The sequence below is a fragment of the Pezoporus wallicus genome, unplaced genomic scaffold (assembly GCF_028554395.1).
Source record: "Pezoporus wallicus isolate ANWC-B61680 ecotype Strahan unplaced genomic scaffold, APGP_CSIRO_Pwel_v1 contig_6401, whole genome shotgun sequence".
Taxonomy (NCBI): domain Eukaryota; kingdom Metazoa; phylum Chordata; class Aves; order Psittaciformes; family Psittacidae; genus Pezoporus; species Pezoporus wallicus.
Genome location: NW_026638608.1, coordinates 538,476 through 558,073, shown reverse-complemented (window position 1 = coordinate 558,073; position 19,598 = coordinate 538,476). Strand labels below are relative to the sequence as shown.

The 19,598-nt window shown below is 59.0% G+C and overlaps 2 protein-coding genes across 3 annotated transcripts; one reads left to right on the top strand and one right to left on the bottom strand.

Annotated features, from left to right (window-relative positions):
• Positions 1-101: 101 nt before the first annotated feature.
• On the bottom strand, positions 102-3,243 carry GSC2 (goosecoid homeobox 2). The gene is made up of 3 exons (XM_057411325.1): positions 1,578-3,243; positions 860-1,107; positions 102-330 (listed from the first exon to the last, which is right to left on the bottom strand). Exons 1-3 carry the CDS (start codon positions 1,885-1,887, stop codon positions 226-228), a joined length of 663 nt encoding a protein of 220 aa, XP_057267308.1. The 5' UTR covers positions 1,888-3,243; the 3' UTR covers positions 102-225.
• A 2,215-nt stretch (positions 3,244-5,458) lies between these two features.
• On the top strand, positions 5,459-19,361 carry LOC130600214 (thyroid adenoma-associated protein homolog). 2 transcript variants are annotated; one of them, XM_057411332.1, is made up of 31 exons: positions 5,459-5,579; positions 6,229-6,406; positions 6,633-6,719; positions 7,003-7,030; positions 7,362-7,510; positions 7,702-7,824; positions 8,054-8,174; positions 8,388-8,539; positions 8,668-8,752; positions 9,047-9,183; positions 9,599-9,796; positions 10,179-10,863; positions 10,941-11,093; positions 11,171-11,280; positions 11,415-11,575; positions 11,802-11,968; positions 12,186-12,371; positions 12,935-13,062; positions 13,659-13,802; positions 14,048-14,152; positions 14,341-14,541; positions 14,934-15,084; positions 15,193-15,427; positions 15,570-15,809; positions 15,944-16,169; positions 16,289-16,495; positions 16,691-16,929; positions 17,450-17,632; positions 18,104-18,370; positions 18,467-18,672; positions 18,772-19,361. In XM_057411332.1, the coding sequence occupies exons 1-31, from the start codon at positions 5,476-5,478 to the stop codon at positions 19,041-19,043; spliced, it is 5,628 nt and encodes a 1,875-aa protein (XP_057267315.1). In that variant the 5' UTR covers positions 5,459-5,475; the 3' UTR covers positions 19,044-19,361. The 2 variants fall into 2 exon arrangements, with proteins under 2 accessions (XP_057267315.1, XP_057267314.1); XM_057411331.1 differs by having other exon boundaries at positions 12,914-13,062.
• The last annotated feature ends 237 nt before the right edge of the window (positions 19,362-19,598 follow it).

Genomic DNA, 19,598 nt, shown 5'->3' with positions numbered 1-19,598 from the left:
ATCTGAGGGTCAATGCCTGGCGAGTTACGTGCCACATGAGCTAGGTCTGGGAGAGAACCTTGGATGTGAATGTGCCGTGTCTGCTTTCAGCTGCCCTCATCCTCTGGGAATCACAGATTCCCTTTTGCCTCATTAGTCCCCCCTCGGGTCACCCCCTACAGAACCTGTCAGCTATGGGAAATGGGTGCGCTGGGCGTGCAGCTGCTGAGATGCAGCCTGTGACCGCTAACAGCTCTCCTCGGGGCACTTCCTGGTGCCTTGAAGGATCAGTGCCGAGGCGGACGCCCTCTTCTGATGCCGCCACTTGGCCCGACGGTTTTTAAACCACACCTGTAAAGCGTAAAGCAAGAAAAGAAATTTCACATCCCATGTGTTGCTTGGAAGGGAGACAGCAGCTTACACCCTTGGACTGTACAGCATAAGCTTTAGCGTACTGTAATACACCTCCCAGTATAAGGGTATGGTACAGAATGTAGTGAGCCTCTCCCCCGCGATCTTGCTCAGTACATGTAAGGGGGACAAGAGAACTGTGACCCCCCCCCTCCCCCCCGGCAAATTCAGAAGTCACACAGATCACGTAAATAAGGAATAAACACTTCAGTGAGGGGATGAGCTGAATTGGGCCTCTGTGTGTTTATACAGGTGATTCTAGGAGAGAGAGAGGGTGTAAGTTTGTGGGGCCAGATACCTGAACAAACCAGCCCAGCAGATCTGTTTCCTATTACTCTGTTGTTTGCCAGACCTAAACAGTGTTCTGTCAAATACCCAACAATGGTTTTTAAACTGAGGCCCTGGGTCTGCATCCCCTGGTCTGTGTTCTTGGGGGCAAACAGCACCCTACCGGGAGGCAGGATCTCACCTCTACCCTCTCCTCCTTCAGGTGAATGCGGTTTGCGAGGTGCTCGCGGGTGATGACGTCCGGGTACTGGTTCTGATGGAACAGCGTCTCCAGAGCCTGCAGCTGCTCCTCGGTGAATATGGTGCGGTGCCGGCGCGTCCGGCGCTGGATCTGGTGGCAACTCTGCAGCTCGGCTGGGTTCCCCTGGGGACTCTTACAGACCCTGGCTGCTGAGTGGAAGAGCTGCATGGGCCAGGGGAACCGGGTGTCTGCAAGGGGAGATGTACCGCAGCACCGTTAGGTGTGGGGGGCTGAAACACATCTTCCTCAAGGCAGTTCAGGCAGAAGTTCATCCGCACATCTTGTTTGGCAGGAGGCAGCCAGCATGGGTGACAAGCTGTGTGATCACCATGCAAGCGAGAGAAGGGCTTAGGGCATCACAACCATGGAGCCCCGCACTTCGCAGAGAACTTCCACCCCTAGAAGCATCATGTCTCAAATGTTTTACACTAAACCAGTAATATCAAGTAATAGAACCTGCTGCCTTTCAAGCCTTGGTAGCATTGCAGGTAAAAGTGCCTGCTCTTTGGAGCTCAGCTCCTGGAGCTGGGATCTGAGACCACTGTGGTGGCAGGTCAAATGCTGTATTGTGACTCAATGCCCAGGTTTTCCCCTGCACATGGTTCTGGCACCAGTCCCTTCACAAGCCCAGTGCCATGAATAGAACCCAAACACTCACCCAGCCAGCTTGGGGAGTCCTGCAGGGAACGGGTGCTCGTGTGAGAACAGCAGCAGCAGTTGCAGCCTGCTCCTTCCAGCTCTTCCTCTTCTTCTTCCTCCTCCTCCTCCTGCAGGGAGCTGGCTGGGATGGTCTCCAGCTCACACAGACCCATGGGTGTGCAGTCCAAGATGCTCCGGAGGCACAGCGGGACCAGGACCTGGGGCCTCTTCTCTGCTGGGCTGGAGAGGATGTCCTCGATGCTGAATGAACACGGCTTCTTTACGCCTCTCTTGTCGGTGCTGGCATCTGACCCTGGCTCTGAAGACATCTTCTGCCAGCAGCAGTGGCCACAGGAATGGAGAGCTCAGGCTGAAGGGATTTGCCCTCTGTGTTCTGACTCCACAGTGGGGTCTCACAAGCCAAAACACAGCTTACATAGCTTTTGAAATGGAGTGGCAAAGACATCCGGAATCGCTGCTTTGTCTTGGCATTTCAAGTGTCTGTCACTCTCACAGCTGAGATTTTATTTTATACAGACACACAGTTTTTCTCCTTCTATCCCAGCTGCTTTATGACTGAAGCCACCCTAAATTTATATATATATAGAGAGAGATATAATCCCTTTGGAAAGAAAACCATAAACCCCCCTGTGAATAAAATAAATTCTAACTAATCTTGGCAGCTTTGTGAAGGGTTAGTGTGGATCTAAGATTTAGCTAATCCCACAAAAATGACTGGAAAAGGAAATCTGATTTCTCCATCTCGGGTGTAGATTTGAGGTGGTTATGATCTCCATTGTGCTGCAGCCTCCGATCCAAGGAAGGGGGAGGATAGCTGTTCCCAGCTCAGAAATGGACCAGAGGATTAACTCCTTAAAAGAAGCAAATTATCCCTTTCTCTGGGCAAATGAAAGCTTTCCCATCAAAAGAGAGCTGTCATATCACACAATATGAGAGAGGAGAGAGTTCAGCTTAATAAAAAATCATTTTTAATGATAGCACAGCCTTTGGCTGTGCCAGAACTCTCTGCAAAAGTTGATTTATTTTCTGCTGAAACTGGAGAAATTGTATTTTCCCTCCTTCCCCTTTCCTCCACCTCTGCTGCCCTAATCACAGTGATAATGCAGATGCTTTGCATGTATCCAGCATAATCTTTGTAAGGATTCAAAGCCCTTAATAAATTAGATTACTGACAGCTTGCGGCAGCTCTGTGGCACAGCTTAGTGGCATGGAGCCACCTCTGTACAGCTGAGCTTCAGCCCTGCTTGGCATTTGCAATGCTGGAGAATGATTGCTGCCCACTGCCTTCATGTGCAGGCAGGCAGGGAGGTCCCACAGCAGCCCAGGCAGGGTGCCACAGCTGATGGATGCTTCAGCGAGCCCGGAGCAGCCTGGACATGCTGCCTGGAGCAGCCAGGCTTCCCCAAAGCTTCATCAGTTCAATTCCCAGCTTCTTCTGTCCAGTGAGAGAAACTGGGGTGAGGCCATGGCCGAGAGAGGTGGCTTGGGACAGGAGGGGACGCCTGGCACCAACCAGCCTGAGGGCAAACAGCAAGGCCAGGCAGATGCGATCCACAGGAGGACAGAGGACACCTTCCATCTTGGGTTTGTAACTGAAATGAGCAGCTCCAGTTAAAAGAGAGAAGATGTGGTCAAGCTCGGGTTGCTTGGGAAATTTAAACCCAACTTCTCTTGCCTTCAGTGTGGTTTAAGCAAGGCTTCAGGAACGCTTTCCCTAGTGGTGTTTCTTTGCAGGGGAAAGAAGATACCAGTCTCACTCCCAGTACAGCAGGGAGACACACAAATGAGTGCTGTGAAACCACTGCACACCAAAGGTCCTCGTGGCACCTCGTGACTTCACACTGAATAGCCCAGCAACTGCTCCAGCACTGCTCAAAAACGAGAGCCAGTCTCCAGGAGAGCCCCCTCTCAGTCCCCATTCTTTGCTCCTGGGCTCTGCTTTCTGCCTGCCCTTCCTCTGCCTGCTGGTCTCCCAGTGCTGGGAAGGGATGTCCCATAGCCACCCTACCTGTGATGCTCAAATCTCTGTTAAATCTCACTTAAAACCAAACCACTATTGTTTCTTCAGTCCCTTTATCTGCCTCTCTTTTTCAGCTCTTCCAGTGGCATAACATAAGTTATAACCATGCTCTGTGAACCTTCACGTTTTCTACAGGTTTGACAGGAGAATACCTTTGTAGCCATCAGGTCTGGACATGTTCACTGCTGCCCTGCCAAGGTGTCAGTGCTCCAGAGAGGTATTGGGGATCCACTAATGCCAGGAATCATTGCAATTTGCTCCCAGCTTTTAAGCACGTACCCAAGCACTGACATGGGAATGGATGTGGGGCCAGGTTCTGCTCCCCACACTGTGCTGCTCCAGAGGGACTGTAGGCAGGTGAGCTGGGACATGTCGTGACCCGATGTAGGATCAGACCCTTTCTGCTCTTGGCTGTAATAATCATACACCCAAAGCAGATTAATTTTCCTTCCCCATCCTTAACAAAGGACACTTTCACCTGGCCTCCTCTGCCCATCCCTGCTTCCCACCACACACACACTTAGCCTATTAGGATCTCTGCTGATTGCTTTCTTTCATTCCTCCCGTACCTTTCACTTCAGAAAATGGACTGGTAATACTTCTTTTATCAAAGAATTATGGGATTTAGGACCCAGATCTTACAAAGAGACTTTTGATAGCTGCTGGTAATCAAATCCCAATCGGCTGCCACTTCTCTGCACCCTGTTACCGGAGAGGAATAAAGGAAAGGGATTTCTGATGGTCTGTTTACTGAGCCTCCAGGAGATAGGATCGCTGGGCTATTTCATATTAGAAAAGGAAAGGAAAATAAAACAAGAAAGAAAAAACGTGCAGACAAGGGAGGACAATATAGATATAGATAAAAAGAAAAGAAACAGGCTCTTATCATTTTCTTATTGGTTAAGGAGATTCTAAAGCCATTATAGAGGATTAGCAAAAAGGTTAATCTGCTTTCGCCGTTCACTTGTCAAAAGGGAATTTTATAGGGTTCGAAAATCCTTCCTATGGTGAAACCAGAAAAAAATCCCCCTCTCCCACCCTCGGCCCCCCTTTCTGCAGGCAGCACAAGGGGATGGGAACAGGAGCTTTGGAGACCCTAAAACACAGGAGAACCCTCCCCTGCCTTGCCCCTGCCTGGCTGCTGGCACCCACGGGGCTCTGGTTTGGCAGCCCTTCTCCCCAATCCCTTATCCCCCATGTGGGTTGGCCGTGGTGCTCAGGGAATGGAGGAGCAGGTCTGAGGGACGTGACCATCATCCTGTGTTGCTCTGCCTTACCTGGGGTAAACCCTGTGCTGCTTCCCTGGTGATTTTGGCAGCAATCAGGATAAATCTGGACCCCTGGCTGGATTTGGGCTTCCAGGCTGGTTTCTAAAGCAGAGCAGGGATGGATGCTGCTGGCAAATGATGCCAAAATATACAGGCAGGGGCCTCTCTGTGCCCACGCACAGCGCTTGCCCAACGGAGCCACATCTCAGTGTCCTCTTGGTCACACAGTTCAGATGCTGGTTTGTGCCAGCTTTGCTGTCCTGTGATGCCACCTCATGCAAACTGCCCACGACCATCACTTGCCCAGTGCCACTGTAAGAAATAATAGAGGGGAAAAAACATCTGTCAAGGGTAAAACCAGCAAGAAGCACTTTTGTGGCAGCTGCTGGGTGATGCTTAGTGGGATGCATTAGTCAGGGGTTTAAGAAAGACACAGAAATTACAGAATCATGGAACAGTTTGGGGACCTCAAAATCGCGCCTGTTAAAATAGCTCAACCCTGTGCCAACTGGCAAAAAGAACCCAAATAAAACCATTTGGATTTGATGATCATTCTCATGAATCAAAGGCCATTCCATCCCGCAGGCTCTATGGTGCCGTCCCCGGCCATGGGAGCCGAGCGGGAGGCGCAGGCCTGCGCTGAATTCTACGGGGCGCTGGCTATCGCCCAGCCGGTGCTCTCCTGCCTGCAATGCCTGCGGCAGTTCGCCGGGTAAGAGGACGGACCTCGGGCGAGGAACTCCCGGTATCCCCCCAGGGGTGCGGGTCCATCGGGAGTCCCGCGGCGTGGAGCACCCCGAGCATCCCCCCGGGCACGCGTATCGGCATCCCCCAGCGCGGGTACCCCGAGCATCCCCCCCTGGCGCGAATACCGGCATGTCCCGGGCATGGGTACCCCGAGCATCCCCCTGGGCACGGGTTGGGACGGAGGGAGGGAAGCTCGGCTCCGTACCCGGCCAGAGCCACCGTTCCTTCCCAGCCTGCTCTGCAGCAGCGGAGCAGCCGTTCGTAGGATTTTTTGTGTCTTTCTGCCATCCCACACCCCCCGCCCCACCGCCCCACCGCGGGCTTGTATTCGCCAGAACGGACCCAATGCAATGCTGAGTGCAACTGGGAGAGAGGATCATTGCAAGCAGGGGCACCCCAGCCCTAATCCCTGTCAAGGCGCGGCACCCCTACTCCAAATCATGCTGGGGCACCTCCTTCCCCCCCCCCCCCAATCTCCACCAGGCCATGGCACCTCCACCTCAATCCACATTGAGCTGGGGCACCCCTATCCCAATCCACATTAAGATGGGGCATGACCACCCTAATCCCCACTGAGCCCAAGGTATCCTCACCCCATCCTCATCCTGTTTCAGGAGTACTGCCAAGAGATGCCGAGACAAGCACCTGGAGGAGGCTCTGCTGCAGTCACGGGCACTGAGCGAGGGTCTGCAGGCGCTGGGTGAGGCAGAGGCAAGGCCTCTGCTCCGCTGTGTCCTGGCTTTCCAGATGGAGGCAACCAGCAACTCCAGCTCCTTCCAGAAACTGGAACAGGTCCGTAATGCAACTGGCAGGGCTGCAGCTTCAGAGCAGTTATTAGCCATAAGTGCAAGTGGTGGTCTCGCCCAGCTGTGCTTGCAGTGGCACAGCTCTCATGCAGTGCATCCTCACCAGCAAAGGGGCCTCAGTGCCACCACCCTGCTCTCCTGAAAGCTGCACTCTGCAGTGGGTAGCTAATGGGGTCTGGGCAGACCCACTGACTTGGGCTGTCTCTTGGCAGATCGTGACCCAGCTGGCAGTGGGGAAGGAAGCCGTGCTGGCCCAGGAGGTGGGCTTGCTGCTGTCTGGCCTGGCCCCGCAGGGAGAGGTGAGAGAACCCCGGTTCTGTGGTGGCACTGGCTTTGCAGGGGCTTGGCTGGAACCCGTGTGTGACAGGGACCTCCTGGTTTGGGCTGCCCGGGGTCCTTTGCTTCTCTTCCCACCACTGCGGGGGTTTGACGTTGCTTGCAGCTGGTGACACATGGCTGCTCCTCACACCAGCCCTTTGGTCACCCCTGGGACAGCTTCAGGTGCAGGCAGGACCCTCCTGCCCAAGGCACTGAGCCCCAGCATGTTCTCATGTGGGACAAACTGTCCTTCTGCCCCCACAGGTGCTGTCTCCTGGGGACCTTCAGTCAGGTCAGTCTCTGCTCCTTCCCCTCTAGAGGTTTCTTCCAGCCCACACCACCAATGCACAGGACACCCCTGCCCACCCAGACCGGGTCCTCTGTGCTCGTGGGAGAGGGGACAGGGATCAGCCGGATCTGTGGGATCCCTGCAGAGACCCCAGTAGCACCCAATGGCTCTGCTCACCCCCTCTGTGACAACTGGAAACCAGACAAAGCCAGAGCATCCCCTGCATCCCAGCCCCATCCTCACCCTGCTTACCGGCAGCACGGTCCTTGGCTTAACCGGGAGCAGGGCTGGCTGTGGGCAGCGGCAGGGGCTGATGCTGTCCCCTCGCTTGCAGTGTGCCTGTTCATGGAGGAGAGCAGCCTGGGCCGGCAGCATTGGCAGCAGAACCTGGCCCCGCTGCTGCAGCGCCTGGCCACCACCCTGCGCTGGGTGCTGCAGAGCCAGCCTGCACCCAGCACCACGTGGGGCTACCTGGTCATCAAGGTGAGAGCCAAATCCGGCAGCAGGGGAAGGATCAGCCCCCGCAAGGACCGGCCAGGCGCCGGCAGCGATGCGCGGGAGGGATGTAACGCACAGAGCCTCTTCGAATGGCCATCCCTGGGGAATCACAGCTCTTTCAGAGGTGAGGGATACTGACAGCCATCCCGCGGGCCCCGGCCCTCCTGCTCCTCCAGGCCTGCCTCCAGCTCTTCCAGGCGCTGCCGAAGGACGTGGCCCCCCTGGTGTGGAGCGCAGAGGGGAAGAGCGAGACCCTGCAGAGCCTCTTGGGGATGCTGCTGGAGGTGGTGTGGGGGAAGGTGCGTATGGCCCCGGGGAGGGATGGTGCTGCCCGGCCCGAGAAGCAGAGCAGTGCCATCCTTCCGGGGTGCTTTCCCCATTTCCCTCCCTGAGGGAAGCTGCAGGGATAGCCCCAGTGTCTGGGGTGTCCGAGGGACCCTGTGTAATTGCCCCTATGGGCGTGGAGGGGGTGGTTAAATGGTTTAAATGGTGTTTTGAGCTGTGCCTTTGCCTCCCTTGCAAGTCCAGGCCCTGAACAAGGACACGAGGCTGCTGGTGGGCACAGCCCTGAGCATGCTGGTAAACATGGCTCCCCAGCCTGAGCATGGGGCCAGTGCCGTGCTGGGCCTCTTCCAGCTCCCCAAGCAAGGTGCGTGCTCCATCCCGAGCCAGGGATGGCCTCTCGGGATGGGGGTGTCATGGACAGGGTGTGAGGGGACAGAGACCAGTGCCAGTCACCAGCAGTCCAGGCTGGACTCTGCTGCTGTATCTGGCTCTCTGGGATGAGCTGGGGCAGTCTGCACTCAGAGCAGTGTTGGGGTTTGCAGTCTTTCTGCCATCCAATGCAGCCCTTTCCCACCAGGCACAGGGGAGCTGAAGTTTGGGGAGCTGGCAGTGGAGACCCCCACGGTCCTGGAGCCAGATGGGCTGGAGAAGCTGGTGCTCACCAGAGGTTTGCTGACGTGCTGCAAGGTGGACATCCTCAGCTGCCAGCTGGAGAGCTTCACACACAAGGTAGGAGAGCTCCAAGCCAGCGGCCAAGGCTTGAGAGAGCCCTTGGAGAGGGCTGCAGCCACTGGTGGGGTTTTCTCCCCCTGGAAAGCCTGCCCCTGCCTGCTCCCTGAGTCACTGTGCTCCCACAGGCCTGTCTGCTGCTGGATGTGATCTTTCCCACTATGTGTGTCCTGACCAAGGAGCAGAAGGACTGCCACTACTACTGCTTCCAAGGTAATAAGCGATGACCTCCCTATGGTGGGGAGGTTTGAGAGGTTCCCTGTGCTAATGCCGCACGGAACACCCATGGCACTTCATCTGCTCCCAGGGAAGATGCTTTATGGATCCTGGCAGCTGTTTTGGAAGCTAATTTCTGCTCCAGCACAATGGATGCTCTTGGGCTCTTGTGTAGTTAACAGGGAAACCTTTCCCTTTGCACATGTGGTCCTTAAGCCCAGCAGCGTGTGCCAGCTCTGCTGCAGAGTGGTCTCAGGGTGAGGGTTGCAGTGGAGCTCTGTTCTTTTGCAGCCTGTGCCCTGTGGCTGCAGCGCCTGCGGGATACTCTGCCTGCTCTCTGGTCCCTGAAGGGGACCCGCATCTTGGCCCAGGACACCGAGCTCCTCCAGCAGCTCCTCCAGCTGGTGTGGGACAATGCTGAGACCCCGGTAAGGCCAGGGTGCTGCAGCAGCCAGACACAGCCCTTCCTTGACCCGGCTCCGCTCCTGTTCCCCTGCCCATAACACACCCCTGCCTGTTTCAGCTCCGTAAAGCCTGTTTCAACCCCCTTCCCTGTGTCTGCCCTCTGTCAGGGCAGAGGCACCCATGGTGCTGAGGCTGGGACATGTCACACATGACCTCTTCAGGGCCGTGTCTCAGTGCTTCACCCACCCATGGGTGCAGTCCCTGTCTGTCTACATCTGCTGGCTCACTGCCTGGCATCCCCACATCCCAGCTCCTAAACCCACGGTTGCCAGCCAGTACTTGAAAGTCCACAGATAGAGGAAAGCAAAGGGTCTTTCCTGACAGCAAGACAGGAGAGGGGGCCCACCCTAACCACTCCTGCTACTGTCCTGCCCCCAGGTGGAAGGGGTGTCCGAGTTCATCCACAGCTCCTTCCGACTGCTCCTGGAGATCTACCACCTTGAGTGCCAGCACTTCCAGGACCAGGAGAGACCCCTCTACCAACAGATGCTGCAGAGGGTGGTCTCGATGCCATGGCAAATCAAAGCCAGATATGTGCCCCTCTGTGCCATCGTCCCCTATGTGGGCAGCCAGCAGGTAGGAAAGGTGGGGGGACAGGGAAGTTCTGTCCCAGCTGTCACTGCTGCCAGGGTGGCACAGCCACTGCCTGCTGCCTGTCACCTCCTGCCCAGCTCAGCCATGCCGGCAGGCAGCCTTTCCAGCCAGAGAGGCCCTTACAGCATCTCCCAAGGGACAGCATCCTTGGTGGGGTAGTGAGCTGCAGCAACAGCGATGCATCCCTGGGGACCACCAGCAGGGAGGGAAGCTTTGCCTGTTGATGCCCACCAAAAACTGGCCAAAAGCCACTTGGGATACCAGAGATGCTCAGTGCCATGGGCGACCACAGTGTGGTCCGTCCCCCGTCCCCCCCCATGTAGCCTTCATTCTGACAGGCTGCTGCTGTCTGCCTTTCTCGCAGGTGCTGGACACCTACCGGGACCTGCCGCAGCACCTCCTGAGCTGCCTCTCCACCAACCACCTGTGTCCTGCAGCCGCCGAGGTCTACAGGGCCCTGGTGCGGCAGCAGTGCGCGGAGCAGCGGGGCTCTGCGGAGGCTGTGGCGGAGCGGTGGGCGCTGTGCTGGCTGCCGCTGCTCTCCCAGGCGCTCTGCTCCCCCCTGCCCATCCTGCAGAGCAACGCCGCCAACTACCTGCTCGCCTGGACCCTGCGGCAGCTCCCGGCCGCCCAGGCACCTCTGGCCGCCCGGTTCAGTGGCCAGGACACGGCGTCGCTCCGGGCTTGGGTCTCACTGCTGAAGGCACAGAAGAGCGTGGCGGGGGCTCTGCCGCTGCACGGCGAGGCGCTGGAGCGGCTCTGCCGCTGCCTGGGGGCCCGCGAGGAGGGCGTGCGGCTGGCGGCAATGGGGCTGCTCTGCTGCAGCCCCAGCACCAACCAGACCCTGTCGGGCACCGAGGTGCGGCTGCTGCGGCAGTTCCTGCCCCTCAACCTCAACTGCGACTCCTCCTCGTTCCGGCAGCTGCTGCAGGCGGCGGTGAGGAAGGCGCTGGTGCGGCTGCGGGACAGCTCCCTGGCCCAGCTGCGGGGGAAGGAGCCCCGAGACCCCGACCCCAGCGAGGGAGAGGGGCAGCTTGCACAGGCAGTAGGTGAGGCGGCCGCCCCGCAGCCTCCGTCAGAGCCCTGCGGGATGCACTTCACTCGCTGCCATGCTCTCTGCCCGCAGGCTTTGTGGAGTGGCTGCTGCAGCTCAGCATCGCCTCGCTCAGCCCAGGCTCCAACTTCCAAAGGAAGAAGACAGGTCTGCTGCTCCTGTCCGCTGTGTTGGAGACCTGCACAGACACGTGGAGCCCCGACAAGAGGAAAGGCCAGCCCCCACGTGAGTATGAGCATCACCTCTCAGCTGTGGGGTGCTCCCCACCAGCTCTGTCACACCACCCCTTGTCCCCACCGCAGGGACCATGGCCACGCTGCTGAGCTACGCCAGGCAGAGCAGCTGCTGGGACTTCTTCTCCCAGCCCAATTTGTTGGCACTGCTGAGCTGCTTGCAGGACAGCACTAATGAGGTGAGCCTGTAAAGACGAGGCGAGATCATAAAGATGCCTCAGCGCCGAGCAGGCTTGGAGGGGAAGGCCACCACGCTTCCCTCCTGCCCCATTCTGGCTGCTTTCCTTCTTCCCAATCCCCCCCGTCTTGACAGATCAGAGACTTGGCCTCCGAGCTGCTCGTGCGCTACTTTCCCCCTGTGTTCCCCGAGCCCATCGCCCTGGCTCTCTTCCAGCTGGCCCAGGACACCCTGGGCAGCCCCAGAGTGCAGGAAGCTGAAGCCGGAGCTGTGCTGATGAAGACCATCCTGCAGAAGTAAGAGCTCACAGCCTTCCCCTCCCCACAGTGGCACTGCAGCCCCCGAGAGTGTGTCCGCAGCGCAGGTGTCTCACCAGGATCTGCGTTTATAGCTCAGGGCAGCAATGGCTTGGGTCTGAAATAGCTTTGCACTGGGGAGCTGGACCAGGGTGCAGGAGCTGCATAGCGTAAGACTGACAGAAAACTCCCTTGTCCTCACAGCAGCATCTGCCTCTTCCCCCAGGTCAGACAGCGGCATCATGAAGAGCCTGGCCCTGAAGGCCGAAGCACCCCTGACTCTGCCCAACCGAGGCCTGTGCTTTGCTCAGCACCTTCTGCACATGCTGCAAGCCCAGTACGCTGCGGCGCGCCAGGACCTGCTGCAGGCAGCAGCCACCACGCCAATGCACGGTACGGCCCCAGCGGTTCCTGCAGCAGCTCTTGCTCTGGGAGTCTGGAGCAGGCAGGACTCAGTGCTGATGCCTTGTCCTTGCCTCAGTTTCCCTGCATTGCTGCACCACCTGCCCAGTGTGCCCCTTCCCCAGGGGCCCTGCTCACTCCCTGCCCCGGAGCCATTCCGGCCTCAGGCTGGGCAGGGGAGCTGTGACCAGAGCTGGTGTTTGTGCAGGAGTCATCGCAGCCCTGCGGAGGTGCCTGCTCCACGTGCCGGAGGTGGCTGCCTCCATGCGGGCAGCGGAGCTGGCGCAGAGCTGGCAGGAGCTGCTCACCCGCCTCGTGACCACGGCAAGGGACATCACCTCCTTCCTCCTGGGAGCTCTGCAGAGCCAGCAAGGCCCTGGTGCTGATGAGCAAGGTGAGCGTGTCCCCAGGGGGAACCAGCCCCGGGAGCCATTGACGCAGCCATCCTTGACCCAGCAGCTCTCCAGGCCTGGGGAATGCACTTTGGGCTCGCTGCCTGTAGCAGGGGCAGCAGTGGGGCCAGGCAGAGGTTGGCCCAGGAGCGAGGTCCAAAGCAGGACACCTGGGGCAAGGGTGCTGCAGAATGCTCTGGAAATTGCAGGAGCAGAGTGACTGGTGCCTGGGTCCGAGTCCCTTTCTCAACTGCATGTGAGAACAGCAGCAGAAGTAAAGGCTAGAACATTCTAGAAGCATCAAGGCACTTGCCAGGTTGAAGTAGCTGGGAAAGCAGGGGCTGATGGAGCACTTACAGCAATGGCTCAGGAAGAGCAGCAGGGCAAAGCATACCTGCATACATTGCAAGACAGGGGCCACTGCCATTTATGTCACTCCAAATGGGACAGCGGGTCCCCCAAACCCCCAACAACATCCCTCTCCCTCTGCCCCACATGCCCCACAGGCTCTGCCCCATTCATACCAGGCTTCTCCCTTTCACAGCTGCTGCCCCATCGTTTGCAGACATGGGGAACGCCATCGGCTCCCTCATCATGCTGGGCAAAGGCAGGGTACAGGAAGAAGAGGAGGACTCAGTCTTGCTGTCAGAGGAACACAGCCTGATCCTGACCTGCTGCTGGGTATCAGTGAAGGTAAGCACCCCTCCCCATAGCACTGGAAAGAGGAGCAGCCCGGCACAGCACCCACCACCCAGCCCACCCCACCTGCCGGTTCTTCAGCTCCCCTTGGGGCATTCACCCTCCCTGGGGAGACAAAAGGGTGAATCTCTGCCCTTACCTTGGAGCTGCCAGACCCATCCTCACCCCTGCCAGGGAGGATGTGACCACTGAAAGCAGCCACGTCCCTGCCTGCCCCTATGAACCCAGCTGGTTCCCAGGCACTGACAGACCCCAGCTGTGGCAGAGCCAGTCTTCCCAGCTTGCAGCCCTGCAGCCACCCATCACAGCCCCCTTCTGACAGCCGCCCATCACAGCATCTCCTCCACAGCCTCACCAGATGCCTGGAAAAAGGCCATCTCTGCTAATCACACCTTGCAGCTGGCAGGGACGCTGCCATGCTGTGGAGCTTGTGCATGCTCATGGCCATGTCGGTAGCACCGGCAACCGAGAGCGCCCATGCTGGGAGTGGTGGCAGCATCTGCTGTGCTTCCCCGAGGGAGCAGTGGTGGGGCAGGGCAGGAATGGGGCAGCCCTGCTGCCAGTCCTGGTGACCTTCTGCTTCTTCCCAGGAGATAGGGCTGCTCCTGGGGGGCCTGGCCGAGCTGCTGCTGGCCCCAGGGCTGCCGGCTGGATCGGGGCCCCTGCTTTCACTGCCCACCCTGCAGATGGCCGCAAGGGTGTTCCGGGAAATCCTGCTGCGGTGTCGGCACTGGGTAAGAGCGTGTCCTACCCCTGCTGCCCTGCCCTGGGCCAGTAGCTGGGGCTTCTTACTGGTGTGCAGGGAGGGTGAGGCAGGGTCTGATCTGGGGCAGGACATGGGGCACAGTTGGAAGCCCCATCTGGCATCCTAGTGTCAAATCCCATCATGTCCCCGCACTATCATGTCTTCCTGCTTGCTTCTGCCCCTTTGCAAAGAGGTTTCTGGGGACTGGGGGGGCCTGACACTTCTCTGCCCTAGGGAGCAGTGGAGGGCTGCAGCACCGGCTTCATCAAATTCTGTGCCGCTCTGCTGAACCACCCAGATGTGGAGCTGCAGGCCATCCCGCAGACCATGCTGGAGCAGGTACCATGCTCATTCTGCCCCATATTTCCCCTGTGCCCTGGGGAACCTCAGGGCTGTGTCCCTGTGTTCCCCCACATTGGGGCTGCTGCAGTGCAAGGTTGGTGCAGCCGATGCCCTCCCCTGCAGAGCAGCTGCAGGCTCTGGCCAGCAGGTTTCCAGCCGTATTTTGGATGGGTTTTGTTCCTCAGGGCTTAGAAGCACTGAGCGGACCCAGGAGCAGCTCAATCACACGCCGTGCCGCCGGCTTCCCCGTGCTCTTCCTCTGCATCGTCAGCGGGGAGGCCCCGGCGCAGGCACGGCCGCTGCTGACCCACTGTGTCCAGACACTGCTGGCCTTGGCCAGCACAGCCCTGCCGCAGGACTGGGACCAGACCCTCGACCTCCCCCAGGTGAGAGCGGTGGGCACTGACCTCCTGGCTGCTATAGCTTGTTTGAGGACAGGGTGACCTGTGCCAGGTCCTGTAAAGGGGGTTGCGCTGGGTACCCCAGCCCAACCACATCCCCGACAGTGCTCAAGGCTAGGTCGGACGGGGCTTGGAGCAACCTGCTCCAGTGGAAGGTGTCCCTGCCCGTGGCAGGGAGTTGGAACTGGATGAGCTTCAAGGTGCCTTCCAAACCAAACCATTCTGTGAGTCTGTGAGACTGCGCTAGTGCAGAGACCACAGCAGCCCAAGAGCTGATGGCCCCTTGGTCCCACCCTCTCTTCCCTGACCTTCCCTTTGCACAGAAGCACAAGCCCCCTCCCCGTGCAGTGCTGCTGAGCCCCTCATGCTCTCCCCAGGTGTGTGCCCTCCATGTGCTGCAGACGCTGGTCCATGGCACGGGGCTGGGCAGCGCGCTGCTGTGGCACACCACGCCGATGGTGGCCCTGTCTTTGCGGGGCCTTGGCTCGCCCTGCTGGGCCATGAGGAATGCAGCCATCCAGCTCTTCAGTGAGTACCGAGGGGAGAGATTCGTGGGGTTCCAACCTGGCTGGGGCAAAGTGTGGGGCATCGGGCAGGGAATGGATGGGACCTGATGCTGATTTATGCTCTGTGCAGGTGCCCTCACATCCCGGCTCCTGGGCCAGCAGCGGAGCCGTGGGGAGAGCTGCCCGATGGAGGGACTGAGCCTGCAGGCATTCCTGGGGCAGCACCCGCAGCTGGGGGCTGTGCTGCTGGGAGAGCTGGAGGCAGCCGAAGGGCCCATGCCAGCGGGGCCCTGCCTGCGCCCTGCACTCCATGCGATCCTCACCTTCCTGGCCCAGCTGCAGCCTGGTGCTGATGGCCCCAGCAGGTAAGGGGCAGTGGGGATGCTCTGCCCCATCCAAGGGCTCCCGCGATGGGATGTGGTCTCGTGGTGCTGGGGATGGCTCTGGTCTTCTGGGGGTTTTGCTCCAGCCAGAGCATCACCGTGTGGTGTCCTTTTTGCTTTACAGCCCCTCTGATCGCTTCCTGGAGCCGCTGCTGGGGCTGGCAGGGAGCCCCATCTATGCTGTGCGAGCGATGGCTGCCAAGGCACTGGTGCCTGTCATCCCACTGCCCCGGCGCCCTGGGTTCCTCCTGCAGCTGGCCCAGCAGCTCCCCACAACACCCAGACAGGTCCGCTCGCACAATGCTGTCCATGGGCGCCTGCTGCAGATGCAGGCGCTGCTGGCGCCCACTGCGGGCACCAGTGGGTGAGTGTTCCTGTGCCATGCCCCTGCCCATGTCACTCTGCACCAAGACGCAGCTTTTGGCCACAGAGCGCCCTGTGCTGAGCAGTGATGAGCAGCGTGGTGAGCAGCGTGGTGAGCAGTGTGTCTCCCCACAGGCTGTCGGCTGAGATGCTGCACCCTGTGGCTCTGCAACTGGAGGCACGTGTTTGGCTGCTCACCCCTGCCCAGCGCTGCCCGCTCATCCGTGATGCCTTCCTCCGGGTCCTCACCCTTCTGCCCGCATCCTTCAGCCCTAGCTTGGCCCAGAGCATCCATGATGCCATCAGCACCGAGCTGGGCAGCCTCCCGCCAGGAGGCAAGCCAGGATGTGTCGAGCTGCAGGTATCACTGCCTGCCAGGACAAGCATGGCCATGGCCTTCCTGGCAGTGAGCCTGGGGTGGGACATGGGTCCCATCACTTGAGGCTGAGCGTTGGAAGGGGAATCTTGGTTTGCTTCCAGGTGGGCCTGGCTGTACTCCACCAAACGATGGCCCGCTTCATGTGCAGTGAGGCAGTGCGGCTGGCGGATAGCAAGAGGATTGGTGCTGTCTGCTCACTTGTCCAGCAGTCAAATCCTGATGTCCAGCTTGCCATCCTGAGCTGGGCGATCGCCAGGAAGGAAGGAACGTGTGAGGAGCTGGAGAAGGCTCTCGGGCTAACATTGCTGGTATGGCAAGGCTCAAAAGTCACTAAGTAAAGCAGAAGGTCCCCAATGCACTGTGCAGGTGGGACCCTGGGTGCTCTCTGAGAAGCACAGTGCTCCCTGGGCTGAGGGTGCAGGCACTTGCCTGGTTGTGCTGAGGTTGCCACCGTGTTGTGTCAGGGCCACTAACCATGTACCTTCTTTCCCACTGTCAACTAGGAGAGCTTGCGGTCGGTGCTGCAAGAGAGAAGGGACAGAGAGTTCCTGAGATTGTACCTTGAGGCTTTGCTGCATCTTTACAGAGACCCCTCCTCGTGGTCCCAGGAAGCTTCCCGTAAGCTCCAGGGCTCCTCGGCAGCATGCCTGGAGATGCTGCTGCACATGGTAGAAACTGAGTGTCCTGGTCCCGATCTCCTCTTCCAGGCGCTGTGTGCTGCCAGCCTGCTGCTCACCCACTGGTAGGTCCCTGCTGCTGCCAAGGCTTCAGCCCAACCCTTCCAGGAGACTTCTCCTTAGTCCTTGCTGGAAACAGAGCTGTGACTTCTCATCTACCTGAAAGGAGGTTGTAGTGAGGTGGGGGTCGGTCTCTTCTGCCAAGTAACAAGTGACAGGACAAGAGGTAATGGCCTCAAGCTGCACCAGGGGAGGTTTAGATTGGATATTAGGAAAAAAATCTTCACTGAGAGGGTGGTCAGGTATTGAAACAGGCTGCCCAGGGCAATGGTGAAATCACCATCCCTGGAAGTGTTCAGACAACATGTACATGAGGCCCTTAGTGCCCGGGTTTAGTGGTGGTCTTGGTAGTCCTGGGGTAGTGGCTGGACTTGATGAACTTAAAGGTCTTTTTCCAAATGAGTTGCTTCTATGATTTACAAATCGCATCTTTGCATCTGGGTCCTGCAGTCTCAGGGCAGGCGGTAGCTGCCATCCGCTGGATGGAGCTCAAGGTGTTCTGAGTTCCCTGTGCTTCCCTGGCAGGTTTGGGGATGAGGACGGCGCGCTGGTCCAGCGGTGGTGCGCGGCGCTGGAGGAGTGCAGCCGCTCCGCTGCGTGCGAGGAGCTGCGGCTGGCGGCTGCCCGCTCGCTGCAGACAGCAGGTGCTGCCGTGGTGCGGCGGTCCCTGCGTGCTGCCTGTCCTGTGCTTGTCCCCGTGGCTCTGCGGTAGGTCACTGAGCACATCCCCTGGCCGCATACATCCCCATTGCCCGTGGCTGCAACGCATTCCCAATAGCACTGCTCTTGGAGCCCCAGCCCCAGGGTGCTGTGGGTTAGCTGACTGTGAAGGATGTCCCCTACAAAAAACTCAGGGGATTTAAAGAAAACCCCACTCATTCAAAAATCAGCAGCACCCAAGCCTACAAAACGTTTGTGGGTGGCATTTTAATAGAAGCAACCAGTCCTTTCTGTGCAGCAAATAGCACTGCTGGGTCCCACAGTCCCTGTTGCAGTCCCTGCCCTCCCCAGCTGCCAGCGCTTGGGTGGTGGCTCTGCCTTTCACAACCCGGGAGAAAAGGCCCTCGGGGAAACATTCCCCTAGGAGGTCTCATCCTTCCCTCCCCTCCAGGCAGGCTGGGGGTGCTCTGAGGAGTGCAGTGACCTTCCTTTCCCTTCCCTTCCCTTCCCTCTCCCCAGGCTGATAAATGTGGGCATTCACCTTCTGCAAGACGAGGAGCGGGAGGTCCGGCACGAGGCCGCGGGTTTCGCCAGCCTCCTGCAGCAGGACCCTGGGGAGCTGCTCCACGACAGCTGCGTCTTTGTTCAGGACAACGTGGGGCTGCAGGGCCTCCTGCGGCTCCTCCTGGCAGAGTTTGGGGAGCACCCTGAAACCTTTGACATGCTGCTGCAGCACCTCCCTGTCCTAGATCTCAGGGGCATCGTGAAGGAGCTGGAGGCCAACAAGTGAGTTGCCGGACCTGTGGGCAGGAGGTACAGGGGAGCACAGGGTACCATGGGGCTGGCCTTTGGCTTCACTTGTACCTCATCTTTCTCCCCTAGAGCCGTCAGCCTGTACAAAGAGGATGAACCCAATGTTTTTGCGGAGCCGGCTGTCCTGGCACGGCAGCTGCTTCCCATCCTGCTGCAGCTCCTGGAGAAGGCATCCACCAGCATTGCAGTCCGTGCCTCGGCTCTGCACTGGTTGACAGCCACAGGCCCCGGTGTCCTGCACGACCTGCAGTACTGCAAGCAGCACTGGAGCCAAGGTACGGCACAGCGTGCAGCCTTGGGACAGGCAAGCTGGTGTCCTTGTCCCCAGGCCAGCTCTGCCATGCTCATAGCTCCTTTGCCTGCTCTCTCCGCAGAAGCCGCTGCCTGCTGTGGGATGAAGGCACTGGGCTGTGCCAAGCTGCACGCAGCCATGGCCGTGCTGCTGGTGAGGGCCCGGCTGGCGGCACAGGCGCTGCAGGTGCTGGGGGAAGATGCTGCCACCGTGCCAGGGCTGGGCTGTGGCACCCAGGAGCTGGAGCAGGAGCTGGAGCTGGTGCAGGGGCTGCTGGCGCAGCATGGGCTGGCCCCTGTGCCCTGCCAGGGCAATGCGCTGGGGGAGCTGGGACCACCATCTGGGGCTGCCTGACAGCTCCAGGCACAGAGCAGCATCACACTGAGCCCCGCAGCCGCGTCCCTCCATTTGCTGGATGCTGTCTGTGGCCACCAGCCAGGACTGCAGGTTCGGTGGTGTAACTCAGGGGACCCCCACTCCCTGTGCGGGACACACTCACTTTGTTCCCAGTGTTTTCTAACTCTCCACCCCAAGGACACCAGTGCAGCGTCGCCTTGGCCTGTGCCTATGCTCTTGCTTGCGGCATTCCTGCTCTCAGGTCTGGCTGGGAGGAGGGGACATGCTCCCTGGAGCTTTGCCCCATCTTGTGCTGCTCAACTCCCAGCACGTGTTTTTTTAGCTCATGGTCAACCTGGGCTTTTATCCCAAATAAAGAGACCAAGAGCATCATCCCCATTGAAGCCTTGTGGTTTCCCTGCTCCGGAGGGGCAGGGGGAGAGGGGGAGGCAGCAGGAGCTGGGTGCATCCTGGGGCAGCAAACAGGCAGCAGCTCCCAACCACAGCTGGGGGTTCAAACCCCAAGCCCTAGGGTACACAGACCCCTGGCACCCAGCCTGGCAGGGGTGAAGT

Coding starts and splice junctions, on each gene's coding strand:
- GSC2 (XM_057411325.1), bottom strand. CDS start 1,887: ATGTCTTCAGAGCCAGGGTCAGATGCCAGCACCGACAAGAGAGGCGTA. Junction 1,108..1,577: donor GGACTCCCCAAGCTGGCTGG/GTGAGTGTTTGG, acceptor CTCCCCTTGCAG/ACACCCGGTTCCCCTGGCCC. Junction 331..859: donor TGAAGGAGGAGAGGGTAGAG/GTGAGATCCTGC, acceptor TACGCTTTACAG/GTGTGGTTTAAAAACCGTCG.
- LOC130600214 (XM_057411331.1), top strand. CDS start 5,476: ATGGGAGCCGAGCGGGAGGCGCAGGCCTGCGCTGAATTCTACGGGGCG. Junction 15,085..15,192: donor TGCAGCCATCCAGCTCTTCA/GTGAGTACCGAG, acceptor TGCTCTGTGCAG/GTGCCCTCACATCCCGGCTC. Junction 18,371..18,466: donor AAGGAGCTGGAGGCCAACAA/GTGAGTTGCCGG, acceptor TTTCTCCCCTAG/AGCCGTCAGCCTGTACAAAG.